Source organism: Prinia subflava, chromosome 6, assembly GCF_021018805.1.
Source record: "Prinia subflava isolate CZ2003 ecotype Zambia chromosome 6, Cam_Psub_1.2, whole genome shotgun sequence".
NCBI lineage: Eukaryota > Metazoa > Chordata > Aves > Passeriformes > Cisticolidae > Prinia > Prinia subflava.
In genome coordinates this window covers 22284177-22304617 of record NC_086252.1, presented here as the reverse complement: position 1 = coordinate 22304617, position 20441 = coordinate 22284177, and the positions used below count along the sequence as shown (strand labels likewise).

General features: G+C 36.3%; 1 protein-coding gene across 2 annotated transcripts; it reads right to left on the bottom strand.

Annotated features, from left to right (window-relative positions):
• Window positions 1-3066: 3066 nt before the first annotated feature.
• Window positions 3067-20361, bottom strand: GCG (glucagon). 2 transcript variants are annotated; one of them, XM_063400646.1, is made up of 7 exons: window positions 15781-20361; window positions 9850-9950; window positions 9307-9468; window positions 8393-8446; window positions 6791-6928; window positions 4509-4652; window positions 3067-3519 (listed from the first exon to the last, which is right to left on the bottom strand). In XM_063400646.1, the coding sequence occupies exons 2-7, from the start codon at window positions 9945-9947 to the stop codon at window positions 3495-3497; spliced, it is 621 nt and encodes a 206-aa protein (XP_063256716.1). In that variant the 5' UTR covers window positions 9948-9950; window positions 15781-20361; the 3' UTR covers window positions 3067-3494. The 2 variants fall into 2 exon arrangements, with proteins under 2 accessions (XP_063256716.1, XP_063256715.1); XM_063400645.1 differs by lacking the exon at window positions 15781-20361 and having other exon boundaries at window positions 9850-10577.
• Between the last annotated feature and the right edge of the window lie 80 nt (window positions 20362-20441).

Below are 20441 nucleotides of genomic sequence, written 5' to 3'. Positions count from 1 at the left end.
CTTTCTGTGGGAACAAAATGTGAAGTGCCTTTGGAAATCTGGGTTCCTATGTCTAGATCAGATTTTTAGTAACCTACAGTGCCTCTGACTCTGGTCATTCCAGAGAGACTTACAGGACCCGAATCTGTCAGTAGAACCATCTGAGTGGTCCAGTAAGGGTCAGTAAAGCAGAATATGTTTTCCATTTAGTTGTAATAGTTCCTAACAGTGATTCTCTACAGCTTGAAATAAATCTCAAGTTCCTCTTGACTGATCAAAACATCCATGATCCCAAAAATTAGTGTTATGGTCATGCTCCTGGTTCTTGGTCAGATTGTCTTTTGTGAAAGTTTGAGACCCAAAGAAATTCCTCCAGTGAAATATTTCAAGTTACTTTATAGTGTGGTGTTCTTTTGTAATCAGATATGTATTAGCACCACGCCAAGAAATTAAACAAATGGCTGTCCAACAGTGGCTGCTACAGGATGGAATTTGAGAAGCTGTAGCTTCATTTTTATGTTCAACACAGCTGTATTCATAAAGAAGTTGCATGACTACAAGGAGCTACTTACTAGAAAAGAATGAAACCCTTTCAGCCTGAGGTTGACTTTCCCAACAGTTGGTGGACCTGCCAGATGCAATGTCTTCCTCAGACTAGCCTCAGTAAAACTTCAGACTTTTTTAGAGATCTGTTTATATATTGGAGCCTTTCTTCCAGAAATATTTGGAAGAGTCAAACTGCAAAAATGGAAAACTTAAGCTCTCTGCAGAATAAAAAAAAAAAAAGTGACTAAAATGTGTACAGTTTACTTTACAGGTGCAATGATGTATTCCAGATTTCTCAATGTGTTGCTGTGGGAGATAAAATATGGGCTGGATAAAGTTTTGTATGGATTAAGTGGCTCCACTGAATAGTCAAGTTTCATTTTTTCTTTGCATTTGAAGTTGAAATGACAGGACAGTTTTGTAACACATCTTTGCATTGGTTCTGTTTGAGAGGATTGTGAAGAGAGTGTTACCTGTAAATCAAGAAAGAAAAATCCCTGTTTTATGTGATTATGTCACTGTGACAACAATTTCAATGTGGTTAGTAGCAGCTGTCACTTAATTCTTCCAAGTTTATGTGTTTATCTTTAGAAAATTATTTTCCTGAGAACTGCAGATTTTTAAATGTCCTCTGAGCACAGTTGAATGGTTAGAGTATCTCAGGTTTCTTTCTTCTTTTTTTTTTTTTTTGGTATGAATTCCAAGTGGTTGTCTTGTTTTACTGCAATATGCTTATTTTTCTAGATACTTAATAAATAGTATGTAAGAGGAAAGATGCTGCACACTCAGCAAATAAAATACAGTGGGAGTATTTTTAAATATAAGGGCACCTGGAAGTTCAAGGCAGCACATGTGCAACACATGGGGGACTCCAGCTATTGTGTTGTAAAGACAAAGAGATTGTGACTTATTTCTCCCTGTATTTATACTATTCACTGAATTTCATGTAGCATGTGTGAGAAATATCCAGGGCATACCTTATTACTGGTGCCATATGGACTTGCTCTGTGATTTCAGGATATGTAAATCCTAGTCCTGTTGAGCTGAAACATGTGTTTGGTATTTCTGATTACAAGCTCAGCTTCATCTCACTTGTGAAGAAAGGGTTACTTTTGATTCATGCTCTACATTGAGACTTAGAAAATTAGAGGTTAAATGTTTTTGTTGTGTTCCAGACAAGCTGCATAAACTTGAGAAAATAATTTATATCTCTCTGTTCCTAAAGCATATAATTTGTAAAAGTGAGGAAAGCCCAGTATTTTCATAGCTGACAAAGCCATCACAAGGAGGGGCTCGAAATCCCTGGTGACAGACACCAAAGCATTTGTGAGTAATCCTGTCCTTCAGAACACTAAAATACCCTGGACAAAGTGAAATAAAATATTTCAAAGGCAATTGTTCAGTCTGTGGAAACAGAAGAGTTACCATTTTATCCTGGACCATATGTATCCAACTGTGTATAACTGAATCTTTTCCAGTTCCACTTGGACCCAAACCACTGTGTACAAATGGGATTAAATAAACAAATAATATGTATAAATAGTCTCGACCTTTTTTTTCTTTTTCTTTTCTTATCTCCAGTGGTATTTTGAATCCTATGATTTTTTCGTTTTTAATGCAAGATTCTATTGAGTTTAAATTGTTTAAAGTTGGGATGTTAGAACAGCTTTCTGTTCCTGTCAAGAAGCTGATCAAGGTGCCAAATTTGGTATGATCTGTTCTGATCTGAAATTACACAATATTCATTCCTATAGCACTTTGGAAGGATGATCTAATGTTTTCCCAGAAATTTTAGATTTTAAGTGGAAGTTTCTGATGCTTTTAAAAAACTTATTCTCACAAAAATGTTATTCCTAGCAAAGATTATAGGTACTAATTCTGATTCAACAATTGTCCTATTTCCTATCAACTTCTACTAGATACTAGTTAAGACCATTGGATTTCTCTTAAACCACTTGCCCTTTAGGACATTTTAATATAGATCCCTGGTATATTGCTAAAATAGCAAGGGGAGAAGTCATTGGAAATTGGAGGTAGCAGCACATAAAAGTGATTCTCAGAGGAAGAAGAAAGGAAGGAATAAAACACAGATTAGAGGGCGTTGGCTTGACTTGGCAATCTTATAGAATTTGAAGAAGTTCTGGGGCAGTTCTCACACTTATGGAGTACATTGCACTTAACATTGTTCAAAGCTGTCCTCCTGTTCTGAGCCAGAATTTATGCTAATGAAGAATAATTGGCTCTTCAGTCATGCTTCCCCCTCTAGCTTCATCTTAGATGATTTATTTTTCACCTCAGATAGTTCAAAGTTCACACAGCTCTTTTCTGGAGAAAACGTGACATTGCAGAGAAAACGTGACAAAACAATGTTGAGTTTGTTTTATCATTCCAAACAAACCACTTCTAAGATCTCAGTGACACCAAAATATTAGAATAAAATGAAATGGACTGCAAAGGGAAACACGGCATATACACATGAGAAGTCAACAGAAAAGAAGCTTGAAAAAATTTTATTTAAGGCTATCATTTAATGACCTTAAAGCTTAGCCTTTTTATAACAAAGGTTTTAAGAGGGATATTCACTTCTCAGGCATTTGTAACTGCCAGCCCCTTATGAGTAACACATATAATTGGTGATTGAATAATTTGCGTGTAGAAGTAAATTTTTTAGAAAAATAATTTTATCCTTAAATATAAATGGAGTTACTTTAGTCCTAATAAATGGAAAATATGAAGTTATTGAACTTCCACAGTCTTAAAGCTGTTAAGAAAACCATCCCTAAGACAACAGGTTTTCCATATATAAACCTTTGGCAACACTAAACTATAGTACAATTATTTCCTGGCATGCAAGGTGACATAGCTTTGTTACACCAAATGTAAATGACAGAATACAGATTTCAGAAACTCTTAATAACTGGCAGTTGATGAAATTAAGATCTTCATTTATCCCATTTTATTCTGCATTTTTACTGGTATTCTTCCAAAAGGTCTCTGGGGGAAAAAAAAAGGAAAAAAAAAAGCAACAGCAATTAGGAAATAGAAATCTCTCAAGATTTATGAAATATGTGTAGAACATATTTTTTCTGTTTAAGAGTGAACAGATGTTAGTTCCACAGACCTTTCAATGCCTCTCTCTAATAACAGATTGAAAACAATTATTCCTAAAGGAAAACCATTTTAGTAGTTTCTAATAGATTCTTTTCCTAAATTGTTTGTTCCAATACTGAACTAAAACATAAAAATAGTAACATGTTAGTAAAAGTATTTTAACTATACCTTTTAAATTTTTTGAGACAATATTTTTTTTCAGATTTCAAAATCAGCTAGTCTTTTTGGGTGCTTTAATAATGCAAAGGGGATGGCCAACATTTTTAAAAAAAGGTGGCCACTCACATGTATCTTGAGTTGGCATGTAATTATTTATTAAATGCTTTGTTAATTTTAATGAATAATTCCCCAATATTAACCTGTTTGCAGCGCTCATTTACAAAATGCTGCTTTGCCTACGTACAGGCAAACTAAAGCAGGGTTCCAGAAGAGTCACGTGGCAGGAACTCAGATTACAGCACCGTTCCCTAATGACCAGCCACATATTAAGGCCATGTTTTATATCACAGTCTTTCAAGAATAATCAATTTGGTGTAATTTTACCAATAAATATTGATTTTATAATGTCCATGCAAAGCAAAGTTTTATTTTTCAGTAATTAAATATGACCTTACTTCTGGTAACATTCAGTGGCAAAACTACTTTCAAATTAAATACAAAATTATTAGAGAGGTTGACCATTGATAAAAATTCAAATAATATTTGGAACGAGTTCCATTTAGTGTTGTATCTTTCTTCATCTGTCTGTAACACAGTTTGTACTGTACTACAGATATATCAATAGCTAAGAGAAAAATTAGTAGTATTTTCCCCAGGTGTGAAAAATCCATTTTAAACATCAGTATATTAAGAATAGTATAAAATTTAGGCACCTTTGGGTAACTTTTGTGTTAATTAGCCATTTTAGGAACTCTTTGGCAGCCATGTCATCAAGGACTTTGTTGATATCACTCGTAAAGGTGCCATCTGCATGTCTTCGACCCATTTCTTCAGCCATGAGAGCTTTTTCTGGGAAACTTCAAAGGTAAAAAATTATCAACAGTGTGCAGATCAAAACAGACAAACCATTTCAAGGGGCCTTATTTCAGGGTTCTAACAGACTCTGCATTCCTTGCCATTTTAAGGAGTTCAGGGTTGAGCCTGATCCTACGGCTCAGTGCAGCACGACGCGTGTCAGAACATCTCATGTGGCATTGTTTTCAAACCACACAGCTGTTCCTTCCCGTGAGCCCAGCTCCTCTCTAGCATTTTGAAAAAGCCATACATGCAAAAATATTCCTCAGTCTGCAATGTCTATGCCATGTAGATTAGGCATCAGGACATTTACTAAGAGTTGTTATTTAAGGAATACCACTACTAAAACATTACAGTCAAATTTTCATGCTTTTTTTCTCTTTTATTTGGACATGAGGCCTATTTATTTACTTAAAATTATATTTCATAAGAATTCTTATTATTAATCAGAATTATTAAGAGCAGCATTTTTTTGGGGGGGGCAGGTTGGTTGAAATAGCTGACTTAAAGCACCTGTATAAAAACTATGTGGTTGTCTGATGTAAAATCATAGAATGTTTCATTTTATACTTGGAATGAGATCCTGATTCTTGCTCTATTCTTTCTTGACCGCTGGAAAACCAGTTTATCTAAACCAGAGTTTGATTTAGAGAAGTTTTCTCTTTTGTTTCATCCCATATAGGAAGGTTTTGATGGGTTTCATTAAGGTGGGCTGATGCTGAAGCACCCTGGGCCCTGGATCCAGTGACAGGCAGACTGAGTCATTTCAAGGAAGGCTATATACAAGTTAAACCAAAAACAGTACTAAACATTGGAAAGCAGAAGGGTTGTCTACAATTATTTGCCCATCTAGGTTTCTAAGTTCAGTTGATATTGCATTTCTCTCAAATAGATACAGAAATACCCTATTCCTGCTCATGAAAATAAAATATGACAGAAAAACAAGTGGAAGTCTGAACATAACTAGGAAGGGGAATCAGCTTTTACCTTCTCTGTATAGCTGACCTAATTTATTTAACTCTGTTTTTATTTTTTTTCAGGAAATTGTCAATATTTACAAAACTTTTACCTATTTAGTCTTCCTTAACTACAACACACAATCTTGTCTTACAGATTGTATTTTATTATTATTTATTATTATTATTTTTATGTAATGTGAGAGACTTACATAATACTTTACAGCTGGTAGAATATTTAATCAGAGGATGAACTGAAATCCCTGCCCCAAAGAGCTTACAGTCTAAAGGCACAAATAAGTACAGAACAGTTAAAAGGTGGGCAGTGCAGCTGCATGGTGGAGCTCCTCACCATGCAGAGCTGGAAACAGATGAGCAGAAGGGGCCTGTAGGAGACTGAAGGCAATGCCATTGTAAGTGTTAGACCATCATGACAAAAGAGGTAAAGTCATGAGGGAGTACATGGAGTGGACAGAATAGAGAAATCTGCAATGAGTATGTGGAGAACAAGACAGAAATGAAAGAAATCATTGGAAGATAAAACCATTAGCGGAGCATTGTGTCCAGGGAACTGCAAACCATAGCAAAAGAATCAGAGGCATCTTAAAAAGGAAGATAAGTTATAGCAAGTGACAGTTGTTAAGGCAGCAGCAGCTTGGGGAGACTGAGAAGCATGGGAAGAGGAAAAGAAGTTATTAATTACTGCTGGGAATGATCATCAGCCCATAGAGTACATCAGATGACATTGCTAAAATTTAATCTTGGAAATATTGCAGAGGAAAAGATGGACTGTTAAAGGAAAATAAGAGAAGGCAATTTAAGATGACATTGACTTGAGTAATCTCAATGATAGTTAAGGAGACTGTAAGCAGTGTTATGTGAAGGGGAAAGGTGGTAGTTAGAGGAAGAAGGTCTGATTTCATTTTAGATGTGTTGACCTTAAAAAGAACTTGACCTTTTAGAGTGTAACAGCATACTGAACAGGTTTTAATCTGTATTTGAACTTAATAAAAGTAAATAATAATGTAAAGTGGTGGTCAATCATCAACAGAATATCTTCTAATACAAAAGAAAGACCTGAAGTACAGCAAGAATGATCAAAAGCACATCAGAGTTTCATCAGACTTGATTTCTAACCCCCAATGGTAGGCAAAATTTAATAATAGGAAGGGATGGATTCTTACTCTCTTCTTCCTCGTCCATTCACTAACCAAGCGATGAACTCTTTGGCAGCTTGCCCTTCCAGGTAAGAGGTGATGTCGCTGGTGTAGGTGCCCTCAGCATGTCTCTCAAACTCAGCATGACGCTTGGAGATTGCATTGCTGGAAGAAGACAAGTGCCACAGGAGCACACTGCATAAGCATTCAACTTTTATCAATCTTTATTCATTCAAACTTCCCACTTGCCAGACTAGCATTTCTATAGGAGAGAGGCGATTTTTTTGCACCTCAAATTGATCTTGACATATTTTTTCTTGTTAGGTTTCAGTTCTGAAGGTATTGCCTGTGTTATGCAATACAGCTTTGTGCAGAGATTCCTCAGCTACTTCTGAACAACTCCCTTCAGGTGTGGAAAGCAATTACAGCTGTAGTGGAATGCTCTCTTGCTAGACTAATTCAGTATGAGCTAGAAACTGTATTGTATTATACAGACATGCTTTTTTGTTACCCTTTGTTAAATGGTCCCCCTACCTTCACCTACATTATTTCTGAGCCAAACTATTCAGACTTAATTAATTGGAAAGCCATTTTGAATTGTTTTATGAACACCTTTTTAATCATCACTCTGACCAAGTCATACTCTTGGAAAACTTTCAAGCCTGATCAACTTACTACCATCTTACTAAAGACATTATCTCCTCCCTCCCTACACCTCACTGTGGTTCTTTCTCTGATATAACACAAAATTATGGTACAGTGGCTCTTGGGAAGGTAAACTGAGCTGAGAAGTACATATAATATGGAATATTTTCTATGAATAAATTCCCTAGCACTTCTGTTTCAGAATTTGCTAATTTCTGCCCAAATCTAGCTCTTTCTATTATTTTTTCTTCTTGGGATGTCACAATTCCTCCTAATTTAGTACCATCTGCACTTTTCATCAGCATGCTAACTAGAGTTGTTTGGAACATTTTTAATGAAATGTTAATTTTTTTGAGATGTGCTGTTTCAATGAAGTGGAAACGTTATTACAAATTTGTTATTAATATTGACAGTGTGAATTTAAGGATCTTTGTGATCTGGGCTATCCTTTTTTTCAATTTTCTGACAAGAGAATGCATTAATATAGGTATTTTAGTCTGTTTTGCAGAAACATTTACTCAATTTCTCTTTTATTTATTTAAAATTTCCAGTCTCTCCAACCCTTTCCCAAAAACACAGTCAAGAAATTTTCCTTTCACTAATCTCACTGTTTTTTTTATTCTTCAACATAATGTTGTTATCTTGTTTGTTTTTTTTTTTCCTTCAGCCTTTCTCTATGCCAAGTTTTTCTTTTTATGTTATTCTCTGCTCTCCTTGATTACTTGAAATGTGCTTTCCTAAAACATATTCTCATCCTGTTGCATTCCTTGCATCCACTGCATATAGCTATAGAACACAGGTACAGGAATAAATAACATAGAGAGATATCTTCTTTCCTGGTAAAAGCAGGTGTGAAATAATGCATTTGATTGATATTTCTTTGACTGTGGTAACATTGCAAAGAATACTAGTTGTTCTCTTTCTTGTTTAACTGAAAATGAACTCAAACTGATTTGGAATAACAAATTGTGACAAATAGAATACCTTGAGAGCTGGTCAGGGACTTTGTCATTCTCTTTGTCCTCCTGTGCTTGTTGGCTGTAGTGAAATTGCACAATTAGATCATTATTAACAGTACACTGCAGAGGCTGCATAAGCTTTTATTGGTTATTATTTAAATATTATGGTAAATCCCCATGACTGATAGATGAATATTATATTCATTATATTTCAGACATATGAATTTAAAGTAGTAAAATGTGTAGAAATTGTTACTCCATGCTTTAAAGACTTCCACAGAGATTTAAAAGCATTAATAGAATAGATTTTTGCATTCTTTTTGGACAGATTTTCTCTGGGACACAAGACTGACACACTTGTATATTATTCTTGCTAGCTTGAATTTAATCAAAGTATATTTGAAAAAAAAAACCCATGCCAACTTGTAGTGATGATAATGGTAAATGATCCAGTTGTCAACAAAACTTATACTTCAGCTGCCTTTTCATAAATGAAACATCAGGATTAGAGTATCTATAGATAGGAAAGTTTTGTTAAGGCCTAATGGCCCAGAATTGCACCTTATATTTATAAATCTTATTTGTATTGAACTTCATTGATTAACTGACAAAATCTGCCCCAAAGAGGCTGAGACAGTCTTTTTAGGTGGCTTGTTAGATACTGCACTTTGATTTAGCCAAATCCTTTTGATTGATTTTGCATGTTTCTCATTTCTAATAATAAATTAATATTCTATTAATGGCTGGACTTGATGATCTTAGAGGTCCTTTCCAATCGAAATGATTTTATGATTGTATATATAATTTTTCCTCAAGTACTTTACTGATTTGATGTTTATGCATGGTCTGGGATGGGAAGCTGATACCAAGAAACTGAATTGGCTAGATTTTTGGCTGTTTCTGTGTGGAGATCTGTATCAGTGCCATCAGAATGCTTACCCATTTCTTTTAGTGCTCATTAACCATTGCACAAAGTCCTGAGCTCGTCTGGTGTCCAGGTACTTGGTGTAATCACTGGTGAATGTGCCTTGTGAGTGACGTTTCACTTCATTCAGCTGTCTGGATTCCTCTACTGGTTCAGAATGGGAAGCTTTGAATGATCTGTGAAAAGTTTAGACCTTGTTAATCAGCAATACTGCAGTACAGTCTACAGGTGCATTGATTTTTCTTTTAACAATAGCATTTTTTACTCCCACAAAGTGAAAGCAAGTAGCATGTTGATCAGTATCTGTCTGGTAAAAGGATTTTGTACAGTAGATTGGACACTGCACAGTTACACAGCCTTCTTGGATAAATAAAGGAACTTGTTTTAATACCCCAAATTTCTGTGCTAAGCTTTGCAATGTTAAAAACCCTGTCAATTTCAATGGTAGATCAAGTACTGAGGAAAGCAATCTTTAAATCATACTGTGTTTGCTTTCAAAGTGTAAGAAAACAAAGTTCAGGCCAAGTATTTGTAAAAGTTTGGTCTGAAGAATTTACCTTGATTTCTCCTCTGTATCCTGAAGAGGATTTTGCCAGCTGCCTTGAACTATCATTAAAAGGAGACCAGCAACAAAATAAATGCTTTTCATTTTCATTGCCTGCCAAAAGAGAAATAAAGCAAAAAAGAAAAAAAAATTATAATGTTTACATATGTCTGAATCAATTACATCGAAAAGAGACATTCTTAGTGCTGATCTAAGCTCAAAGGCAAATATAAAGAGCCTTCTAAGATAGGTTTCATGTCCAGTGGATGGCGTTTTAGGGCCTTGGGTAGGCATTCAAAAGGTGTGGTCTCTGTTCCAGTCTTTAGGCTCTAGTCTGTATTCTAGAACGCAAGGACAGCTAAAAGCAAGTGCATCCTCACTGTCTTTTGCAATGTGGGGATAAAGGTCTGTTCTCTCCTTTTCTCTGTGTTCTGCTGATGGCAAGCACTAGATCTGTAGTACTGCTCTATTGCAAAACTGAGGGTAGTGATGTGACTGTTTTTCAGAGAAAAAACAAAGCAAATCTTTGTCAAGAATGCTGTCACATTAGCAGCTCCCCATCCTTTTTTTCTCACAGAAGTTGCAAAGAGTTCACATCAGCAAAATGTCACTGGAACTAATTTCATCATGTACTTGGGCTGATACTTGTGTATTTGAAAAAGCCCTTCTGCCATCCATGGCATTTTCCTATGGGGGTGTATGATACAGTCTGAAAAACAAAGGGAGACAGGACACATGAGTGCCTTGAAGTAAGGTGGTGGCAAAGTAAGTCCTGGCCACAAAACATCCTCCCCACTAAATATAATCTGTACCCTACTCCTGTGGCTCCACTGCAGGAGTTACTTATTGAACCTCAATGATTTATAAAATAAGGCAGTCTGAGTGAAAATACGTATCTTCTCTATTGTAATGCCTGGTCACAATAGGCTGAATTTAAATGTACTATGGCTGGAGGAAGTCTTAGAAAAATATGGGGGAATGATGTGTAGTGAAGGTGCAGATTACTCCATTTGGAGATTGAGAGTTGGCTCTGCACTGAGCAGTGCAGGTGAGGGGGCTGTATGGACACCTCTGAAAAGGCAATCTGCATCAAAAATCTTACTGCTGTAGGACTTCTACTCTGCCCCAGAAGTCTGTCCCTTCTTTGCAGATTTTTTTTGAAACCTGTTTCTCCCATCTGTTTTAAAATAACTTATAGTTGGAGATGCAAAACTTGGCTGTTGGCAGGCATTTTACCAATGGTTAGGAAGAATCTATTGGACTGGTACTTTGCGAGGCCTGATTTTTAAGAGAATATTACTGAATAATATGAATATTTTATTTGAATACCCCAGTATCAGTATCAAAATACTTGAGGCAATCAAAATCTTAATCAAATATTGATCAAACTCAGGAAAATAAATGTGTAACTATATATTTTCTGATGGATTTTACTGTTAAGCCATGGAATCAGTTTCCCTCTCTCCACCAGAAGCCACTGCCAGTGTTACTCATTTTTTCATCAGTGTCTGGAGACTCGTTCTGCCTTGTGCAATCTCCTGGTGTACAAGAGTTGACCTCTTCACTCGAACCTACCCTGCTATTGTACCAACATATACCACAGTGGTCATGCAGTCAGTCTTATTAAAACCCTAACTATAGCACTGAACTGTTTTCACTGTTTCTTTTGGAGCTGTAATTTGGTGGTGCAACACTGACATCCAATGTTTATCTCCAGGAATGCATAGTTTCACATTTCATAGGCTTCCAGCAACCGAACAAAAGCTGTGTCTGTTCTTTGGGGAATGCCTCTGTTGTGGTCGTTTCAAAATGATTTGATTGACCCCTCTGGTAGCTGATACGGCTGTAAATGAGTTAACCTGGAGCTGGACACCAGATAAAGTCTGGCTATTACAGCACACATAAGTAAATTTGCTCTGCTCAATAGTCCTAGCTGACAGCTGTCTGTAGCTTTATTAAACTGCCATCCAGATTAGCCATAAACCCAAGTCACTGAGGTGGAAGGAAATATCCAACACCAAAAGCTTTTCTTTTATACAAAACCTATAAAAAGTAATTCAAAATCATCATAGTCAGTAAAGAGATATTCAGTGATTTCAGTTTATCTTGGCTCTAACTCTAATGTCTCAGGCCTTTAAAACTTTCAAATGTAAATAGTCCCACTGGCTACTATATTCCTTAAGTTTTAAGATTAAAGTTAAATGCATTTTCAGCTGTTTTCTAAAATTTTCAGAATCAAAATTGGGAGATTATTAAAAAGAAATACGTATAAATGCAGTTTTTGAAATTTATAAAACTTTCAAGAATCCTTATTAATAAGATAAGCTTTTCCAAAAACTATTAACCTTCTGTCAAATATGTTCTTTAAAAACATTAGCACCAGTTTTTTCAACATTTAGTACTTGCTATTGGTAAGTCAAACCAGCAACAGCAGTTCTTAAGTTAAACCAGATACAGTTTTAAAAGAAGAAATTGTAATTTTATTCTCGGTAACATGGACATGTTTTATAGAGAAAAAGATGATCAGAAAAATAGTATTTTCTTAGTTTATGCTGGCTAATCAATTAATTTCTCAATCAGAAGAAAGATTTTATTTGGTGTAAGTTTTCCAGGTCACTGGTAAGTACTGCTAAAAACCATGGAAACCTATTGTCAAGGTGCAGGAAAACTACAGCTAATCTTACACAGAAAATTTTTATTCCTATGCATTTTAGGCTAATGAAAATTCATTTCTTTCTGACTGAAAATGAAAAATTGAAGACATCTCAGTTTGAACCACCAGAAATATGTAACAAATATACCTCTCAAATCTTAATCAGATATTTATTTGAATACTATTTCCTTGACCAACCTGATTTTTCTAGTTTTCTAATATATTCTACTACAGATGTAGTAGATTTTTTGTACCTATGTGCAGTTTTAAATTGCTTAATTTGAATGAGTTTTCAAAAAAAACTTTCAAAAGTCACATTTGTATCTTCTTCCAGTTTAAAAATAGAAATTACCAAGTTACAAAAAAAAAGCACTAATAAAAGGAAATATCTTCATAGGAACATACATGAATAAATAAAACAGATTTCTATTGACATGAAACTGTCTGCAAATAGCAATAATTTCTAGAAATAAAATACTTCTTCAGGTGGATGTATTTTACATCTAATTTACCTACCATACTATAATGCCTTGTGGAAAGTTCTGTAAAATCCAACAGTTCTAGTCTAAGGAATTCCGTAGTAGAATGGAAGACTAAATTAAATTTATACAATAAATCACAGTAACTATTGAAAGGCTTTAATTTTATTTATGGGCTATAAAATTTTCTTTTATGATCTTACAGTGGTATGAAAGTAATAGTTGCTTGAGACAAACTAATCTAAAAGTGGGGCAGTGGAGTGACAGTCTGTAGGGTGAGTGAAAATCTGTCTTGGACAGTTTAAAATCAGTGCCTACATAAACCCACTGAATTTGTTTCCACGCGTCTAACTTCACCCTCATTGATTCATATTTAGGCAGTACCTATAAGGAGTGAATAATTTTAAACTCACATTAATTAAATAGCTCTACTGAAAATACTAAAGGAGATAAAAATATAAAAATCAGTAATTGTGTATCTCATTTAAATTCTTAATACAATGCTCGTCTTTCACGTTCTCATGTTTAATCTTCCCTCTTTCAATTAATTCTGCAACACAAACTGTTGATTTCCCTTTTTTGGATCATTCTCTGTTGAAGTAATCAATACATCAAAAGATTTAAATTATGTCATTAGCTCCAAATATCAGTGAGTATAACCTCAGAAGAAAACACCAATTTGCTGAAAGACCTCCACCTCTACTGCAAACTTTGGGCAACACAATGCAGATAATGCACTCAGCTTTTTCAAATAAATAACTGGTAGTTCATATAAATCTTACCTTATTATACTTTGAAGTGATACGTGGCAGTTGCAGAAAGAGCTACTCTCTCTTCTGCAACTATGGCAAGCCTTGAGGATCCTGAGCTCTGCCTAGCTGCCTCTTTTGCACAGACTTATATATATACTGTTCAGCTCTAGTAAGCATTACAGGAGTGCATCATTGCTGACAGTTTCCTTGTTCAACTTAAAAAAAAGTCATCCTATTTGCTATTCATTTCATTTGATAATTTTACAAGCAATTTCACACATTCATTCTGCTTACTTTATGACATCAATGCTAACATGGATTTGCAAAAGGAGTGAGGTAGCAATGTCCAAAGTAGTAAATATCAAACAGAAGGGCATTAACATCACAAACAGTGAGCAAAAGGTGCCTGGGATCAAGACAGCAATTTCTCCAATTTCAAATTTGCTACATTTAACATTTAGAATCCGGATTCTATAGACATCAATACCATTGTTTTCTCTTATCAAATTTAAATCAGAGTTTATAAATTTAATCCACTGTTAACTTTCCCAAAGCCCTTGAATGATTCTTCAAGTGATCCTGTGCCAATATAATGAATATGATGTGAAATATTGCAGTGATGGCAACCCACTATGCAATGCCTAGCACAGGTAAAATTTAAAGAAATGTTTTGATTTCCCTTAGATGTAAAATTCCAAATTTTTAAATGCTACTGTAAGAAAATTCATACTCACTTGAGAACTATATCCAAACATTCACTATAAATTGAGTTTAAAACAGTGGCCTATAGGTTTATGCAAGATAAACCATTTACTCACATTTACATTCCCTACAAGGAAAAAAAAATGAAACAGAATAGAATTGAGATTTGTAGTAGTGCCTGTTCTATGCAACTATTGTTGTTCAGTGGAGACAATTTCATGGCTGTGGTGGGGCAGCACTGCCAAAGACAGCCATGGTCATCCCTGCGGTGACAACACTGAGACTGAGACATGTAGGGGCAATAGTCAGGTAGGAGGAAGGTTTGGAACCACAGCGGACATCTCACTGAATGCTAATGACACCCTGTGCTCCAGTCTGGAGTGCCACACGGTCTGGTTGGTGGCACCAAACACCAAAGGCACAGACACGTTACCACAAACCTTATTTCCCCTAACACTGCTCCTCAAAGCCAGCAAAGAATGTGCTTCAGTGAGGCAATTGTCTGCTGACTGACCACAGCCAGATCGGCACAGCCCATAAGATACAACTGAGGTAGTGTATAAACTTAATAACCATACTAGAGTGCCAAACAAAATTTACTGGATTCTTCCTAGAGCTCTATCCTAAGTACCTGGCTGTGGCACCATGGTAGAGGTTCAAGGAAACATCTACACAGTCCACATCACCAAATCCAATTTTTGTTAAGTGTAGTTCTTGCATGCTATTGAATTAATCTTTGGGATTCATGGTGTATTTTTTTCCCCATTTCTAGTCCTCGGGGTGGGTCACCCAGCGCGTCCTGCAGTACCGGGGCGGTGCAGCAGATGGGGATCAAAGGGCCCCTTCCACCGCTTCTGCAGCGGGAGGACACGCACACGCTTTGCAGGGATTGCTACAAACCTCTCTCTACACGCTGAGTTAAGGACACTTCGGAAAGAGGCAATATGGAATTCCTCTCCTCCAGGAAACAGACAGCTTTTCTCTTTTTGTTTATCTCAGTTCATTTTCTTGTGTCATATAAAGTTCCTTGTTTACAGTAGGATGATTCCAGAAAAAAACCGTATGAGACAGAGCACCTCAGTGCACCTCGTTGGGCAGGCTGTCACAGAGCTGTATCATCTAGCAGGTCATCTAGCATCTAGAAGGTGACCAGTTATTTGTGTTTCAAGTGGTACACAGAAAATAAAATGTACAAGAAAGAAGTGAACTGCCATCAAGAACCATGCAACCCTCAGTAGCCATAACTGAGTCTACAGTATATATTTCAGGAGCACAGCAAACAAGAGTTTCCAAACAAAAGCAGGAAATTGTATCAAGTGTATGAGACATGTACGTATACTCAGGTTTGTTCCTCTCACCTTTTAAAATAGATCAGTTAGTTGGCACCTCCTGGCAAAAATCAAGGGCAAGCTGAGTGTCTTCTCTCTATATCATGCTCTCAAATGGGACAATACTTTGAGTCAGATTAAGAGACAGAAGCTGAAAGTGGCCTGTCTTTGGGGAATTTTCATATTTCTCATGATTCAATTGGAGTGGTTGGGCTCACTGTATCTGGAATTTATCAAAGTTTCCTGCACCATTATCTTATTAAAATTGTCAAAATTTGAACATTTTAATGAATTAGGAACTTGTTGGCTTTTGACAGCAAAAACTAAAAAAATACTCATCAAATGCTTTCAAAACAGTGACCTCCTCAAATTCTTCTGTGTATTTCTTCATTACATATTTACTACTATTGTATTATTATCCATTACTTGTCTAAAGGGAGGAGGATGTATCTTGGGGTATGACTACAGGCCCACACCCTTTACTTTCTAATATTACACAGAAAACATTCTCTCCTAACCTTGTCAGCCGTGAGTTCAGAGGGCTGAGCTCTGCAGCCCCTTTCGTTTTGCTATCTTTGTTACACAACAATCACAAAGAGCATTCCCCTTCTGAGAATGGGAAGCAATATAGGAGGAACATATGTGCAAACACATGCACACATAAAACACCATGTTACACCCCTAAACGTGTGCCTGTACATAACACACACAGTGTGTGCCCGTGTATGTGTACAACTCCACAATCACCCTTTGGGGAGAACGACTGCCTTTCTGAAAAGGAGGGTTAGATTGGGGTCTCTAGGCCTTTCCACAGCATGCAGCTCCCTGCTGTCTGCCCGGGGTGCTGAGCACTTTGTACCCCAGTTCGTACAGCCACAGTCATTGTCACTGTGCTGTGGCCCACACTGCCTGCTCACATAAGTTGGAATCGCTCCACTGCAAGTCAATGGAGCTGCATCAATTTGCGCAAGCAGAAGAGCTGGCCAAATATGAACTAGTTATTTTACATTCTGAGAAGACAATGTTCATAATTGAAAGTAATACCAAATGCTCTTAGCAAATACTATGAATTATTCAGATTAAATATAGAGCCTTCAAATGACTCTATAAAATGTTCTAAACAGCTGTGCCTTGTAATTGGAACTGACTGACAAACTGGGAAGTATTGAATGCAGTCTGAATTGGACTTGATATCTGAGAAAAATGAGTTTAGCACTAACCATATTCTAGAACCTGACTGGTTTTCTGCTAAATTTCTCTTCAGGCCTTTTCTTCCTTGCAGCTGCAGTAATCCTATGTGAAACAAATCATGTAGGACTGTGTTTGAAGTGTAAGGATTGCAGGTTCTTTTCACGTTCACAGTTCACATAGCATGAATAAAGAGGATGATGAAAACAGGTTTGGAGTGGAAGCAGTGACTTTCTACCATTTATGTACACCTCAGCTCCTAGAATAAAGCAGTTCTTACTTTCCAGCTCTAGTTTTAAATTGTAAAAATAAAAAGGATTCATAGTGAAAACTGACTTGTAAAAAATGGTATTTGTGACTTTTTATCAAGGGCCTGTCTGCCTAACTCAGACCTACATCCTATCTTCAGAGGCATGGGTATCTTGTTTATACGACAGGTAGTTGAAGCCTCATGTTTCCTTGTCTGAAGTAGTATGTTTGAGAATCTGAAGTGTGAGAGTGTTATCCAGAAGAGAAAAGAACAGAAAGTGCTTGGCATTGTTTGAAAACCAGGTCCTCTAAAACATTTGCAAGTGGGAAGCAAAACTAAGAGGACATTCATTCTTGTAAAAAGCTAGCTTAATTCAAATTGTATCCTAATGGTGGCTCTTATACATCATATTCTATGTTTGCAGTATAGCTATATATACTTTTTATTCACATACTTTGTTAACTTCACCGTGATACAGCAGCACAAGCCCTTTCTACTCGAACTATTGAAGATCTATTACAAAAGAGACTGTTCTGTAGCCTCTTAAGGCTCCTCTCTCTGATTGAAGTGTAATGGGGCAAATAACTGTGCAGTGAATGTTTGAGGTAATGCTTGTAACACGGATTGTATTTGTAGGCAAGGCAGAATGGAACATGTTCTCTTTCTACAGGTAAAAAAGCTTGGGAGAATCTCATCACCATATATAAAGATCTGAAAGGATGATATCTTCCAAATAAGACTGAGGCAGCCTCTTTTCAGTGGTGCCCAGTGCCAGAACGAGAGGCAACAGGCACAAACTGAAAGATAGAATGTTCTGTCTGAGCAATAGGAAGCACTTTTTTTACTATGAGGGTGACCAAACACTGGCAGCAGTGGCCCAGGGAGGTTGTAGAATGCCCAGATGGCTTTTAGATATTCAAAAGCCATCTGGAAAAAGTCCTGGGCTACAGGACGCAGGTAGCCCTGTGTGAACAGGGAAGTGGGATAAATAGACCTCCGAAGTTCCTTTCCAACCCCAACCATTCTGTGATTCTGTTATAGTACAAGGGTAGGTTTGCAGTGCTCTGCACCTTTTCTAGTGATGGACTGTGATATTACCTGTTATAAGCACAGGCCAGCCAGCAATCTGATGTTGATGTATTTTTAAGAGGATTTTTTTGACACTCACAGCGTCCTAGGACATTTTCTCCCAGGTCATCAAAACACATGGTTGCTCTATCATAAAGCTTTCAGGTTAGACATTATTTCAGCAATTCAGTGCAAATGTCACACTCTGCTGGAGACATATTCCCATTCTTTGGCAAGGACACTGTGTAAGGCAAAGACATTAACAACAGGAAAAACAATGAAGGAAAAATATTGGCAGCAACTGCACTTATTTCTAAAAAAATGTTATCCCCACAAATACTGCCTACAAGCCGAAGTAGATGGTGAACAGTTTGGAAAATGTGTGCTCTGATTGCCTTAGGAAACAAAGAGACCTCAGGACAGATTAATAACGAAATAGCTAATGCACCCCTTGTGAAAGAGGTACCTTCTGTTTTTTATTTGACAGATTTCCCTGAAATGTCCCTTATTTCAAATACTTCCAAAAGCTTCAGACAACAGACCCGTGGGCAGGGTGTGAACAACACATTGCATCATTTTATCACTTACTGTTCCGACAAAGGGCTAATCTATATGCCCAAATTTCCAGAACTTAGAGGATTTTCAAAAGAATAAATAAAATAAAGGTGCAGAATTAAAAGTGACCTTAATATATTGATATTTTTGTGAGACTGATATCATGCTTTTTTGGAAATTACTCTAGGTTCTCATTGACATACTCAGGTATCTTAAACCTTAAAGCATCTCAGATAAGAGCTTAATTTTTTTCTCTTTCACCACAACATCGCAATGACTTCTATGGTGTTGTATCAATATAACAAATAAAAGAGTTAAATCTCAGTATTTCAACTGAATTGTATTCCTTAATTGTAAGATAACCACATTTCTGAGACTACTGTTGTGTGCAGCAAATGCACATAGGACCATATAATCAACATCTAATTAGGCCCACTTCATGTTATATTTGCTTAATGTTAACTTTCTTACAGCTATAATTTTTTCCTTTAGCCATTATAGCAGTTGAATTTTAATTACATTACCAACAAAAAGCTCATTAACGTCACGTAATTGGCAGCGTTTCCAAAAAAACCTGAACTAATTGAGTATTTTCTGAAGAGTTCCCATCAAAGTATAATTTAACCATTACAAACAGCTTGGCAACTACATTTACATAAAGATGTATCTAAGGAATGTTCTCATGTGTGGAAAATCAGATTTGATATTGCCATTAACAAACGAAGGAAGCTGTTACATAGCAAATCACTTCCACATTTTAATTATTTTGGCCAAACCCCATGTTTTTGTCAAGAAAGTCAAGTGAAACCCCTTGCTTTTCCACAAAGAAGCAGCAACTGGTTAGAGTTATGAAGCAGATTGCTTTGTGGGACGGCAATACCATCTATTTCAGGTTATTTTGCACTCTCAACAGCTAATAGCAGAGATTGTGTCAGAAAGACCATGGTTCTTATGCAGTAGACTAATCAGAATTTTTTAAACACATGACCAAGGAATTGTTTAATCTACAGTGGATCTCTTGCTAATTATCTTGTTAATATTCTTATATTATGACAGGACTGATTTAATTACTAATGAAAAGAATACAAGCATTCCAGTCATTATTAGCTTCCAGCATTTTTAGACTCACTAAAATAGTTTTTAGAAACAAAGCAGAGAAAGCTTGCACAATCCTTTGGTCCTTCCCCTCCAGGAAGGGGGCATGAATGACACTGAGATCAATTTGAACACTGAGGTTATGATTGGAAATCAAAAACGGGTCAATACAGCTCACATACTTTGATTACAAGTGAAAAACCCATTGATATATGATAGCTATCATGAATTTCCTGCTTTCATGTTTAAACCTGAACACTGAGAGTTTTGCAGAAGGTTTCAAGAAATTTTGCAAGGTTTCAAATAAGAGTTGAATAAAATTTGAACACATTCAATACCCTCAATAAGTATTACTCAGTGTTAAAGATTGTGTCCTCCTATTTCTTCTTGGATTCTTTACAAAAAGTTGGAAATAAATTTTGAGAAACTGGTTCTTGTTAGGATGCTAATTAGGTACTTGCACTGCTTCCTTTGTCCTTTCCCATTTTACAGTTCTAGTTCACAAATGCAATCATAGCAATCTGATAGTGTGCAT

Coding starts and splice junctions, on each gene's coding strand:
- GCG (XM_063400645.1), bottom strand. CDS start 10,130: ATGCCTACCCAAGGCCCTAAAACGCCATCCACTGGACATGAAACCTAT. Junction 8,447..9,306: donor ATGAGCACTAAAAGAAATGG/GTAAGCATTCTG, acceptor ATTTCACTACAG/CCAACAAGCACAGGAGGACA. Junction 3,520..4,508: donor AACACAAAAGTTACCCAAAG/GTGCCTAAATTT, acceptor TTTTTCCCCCAG/AGACCTTTTGGAAGAATACC.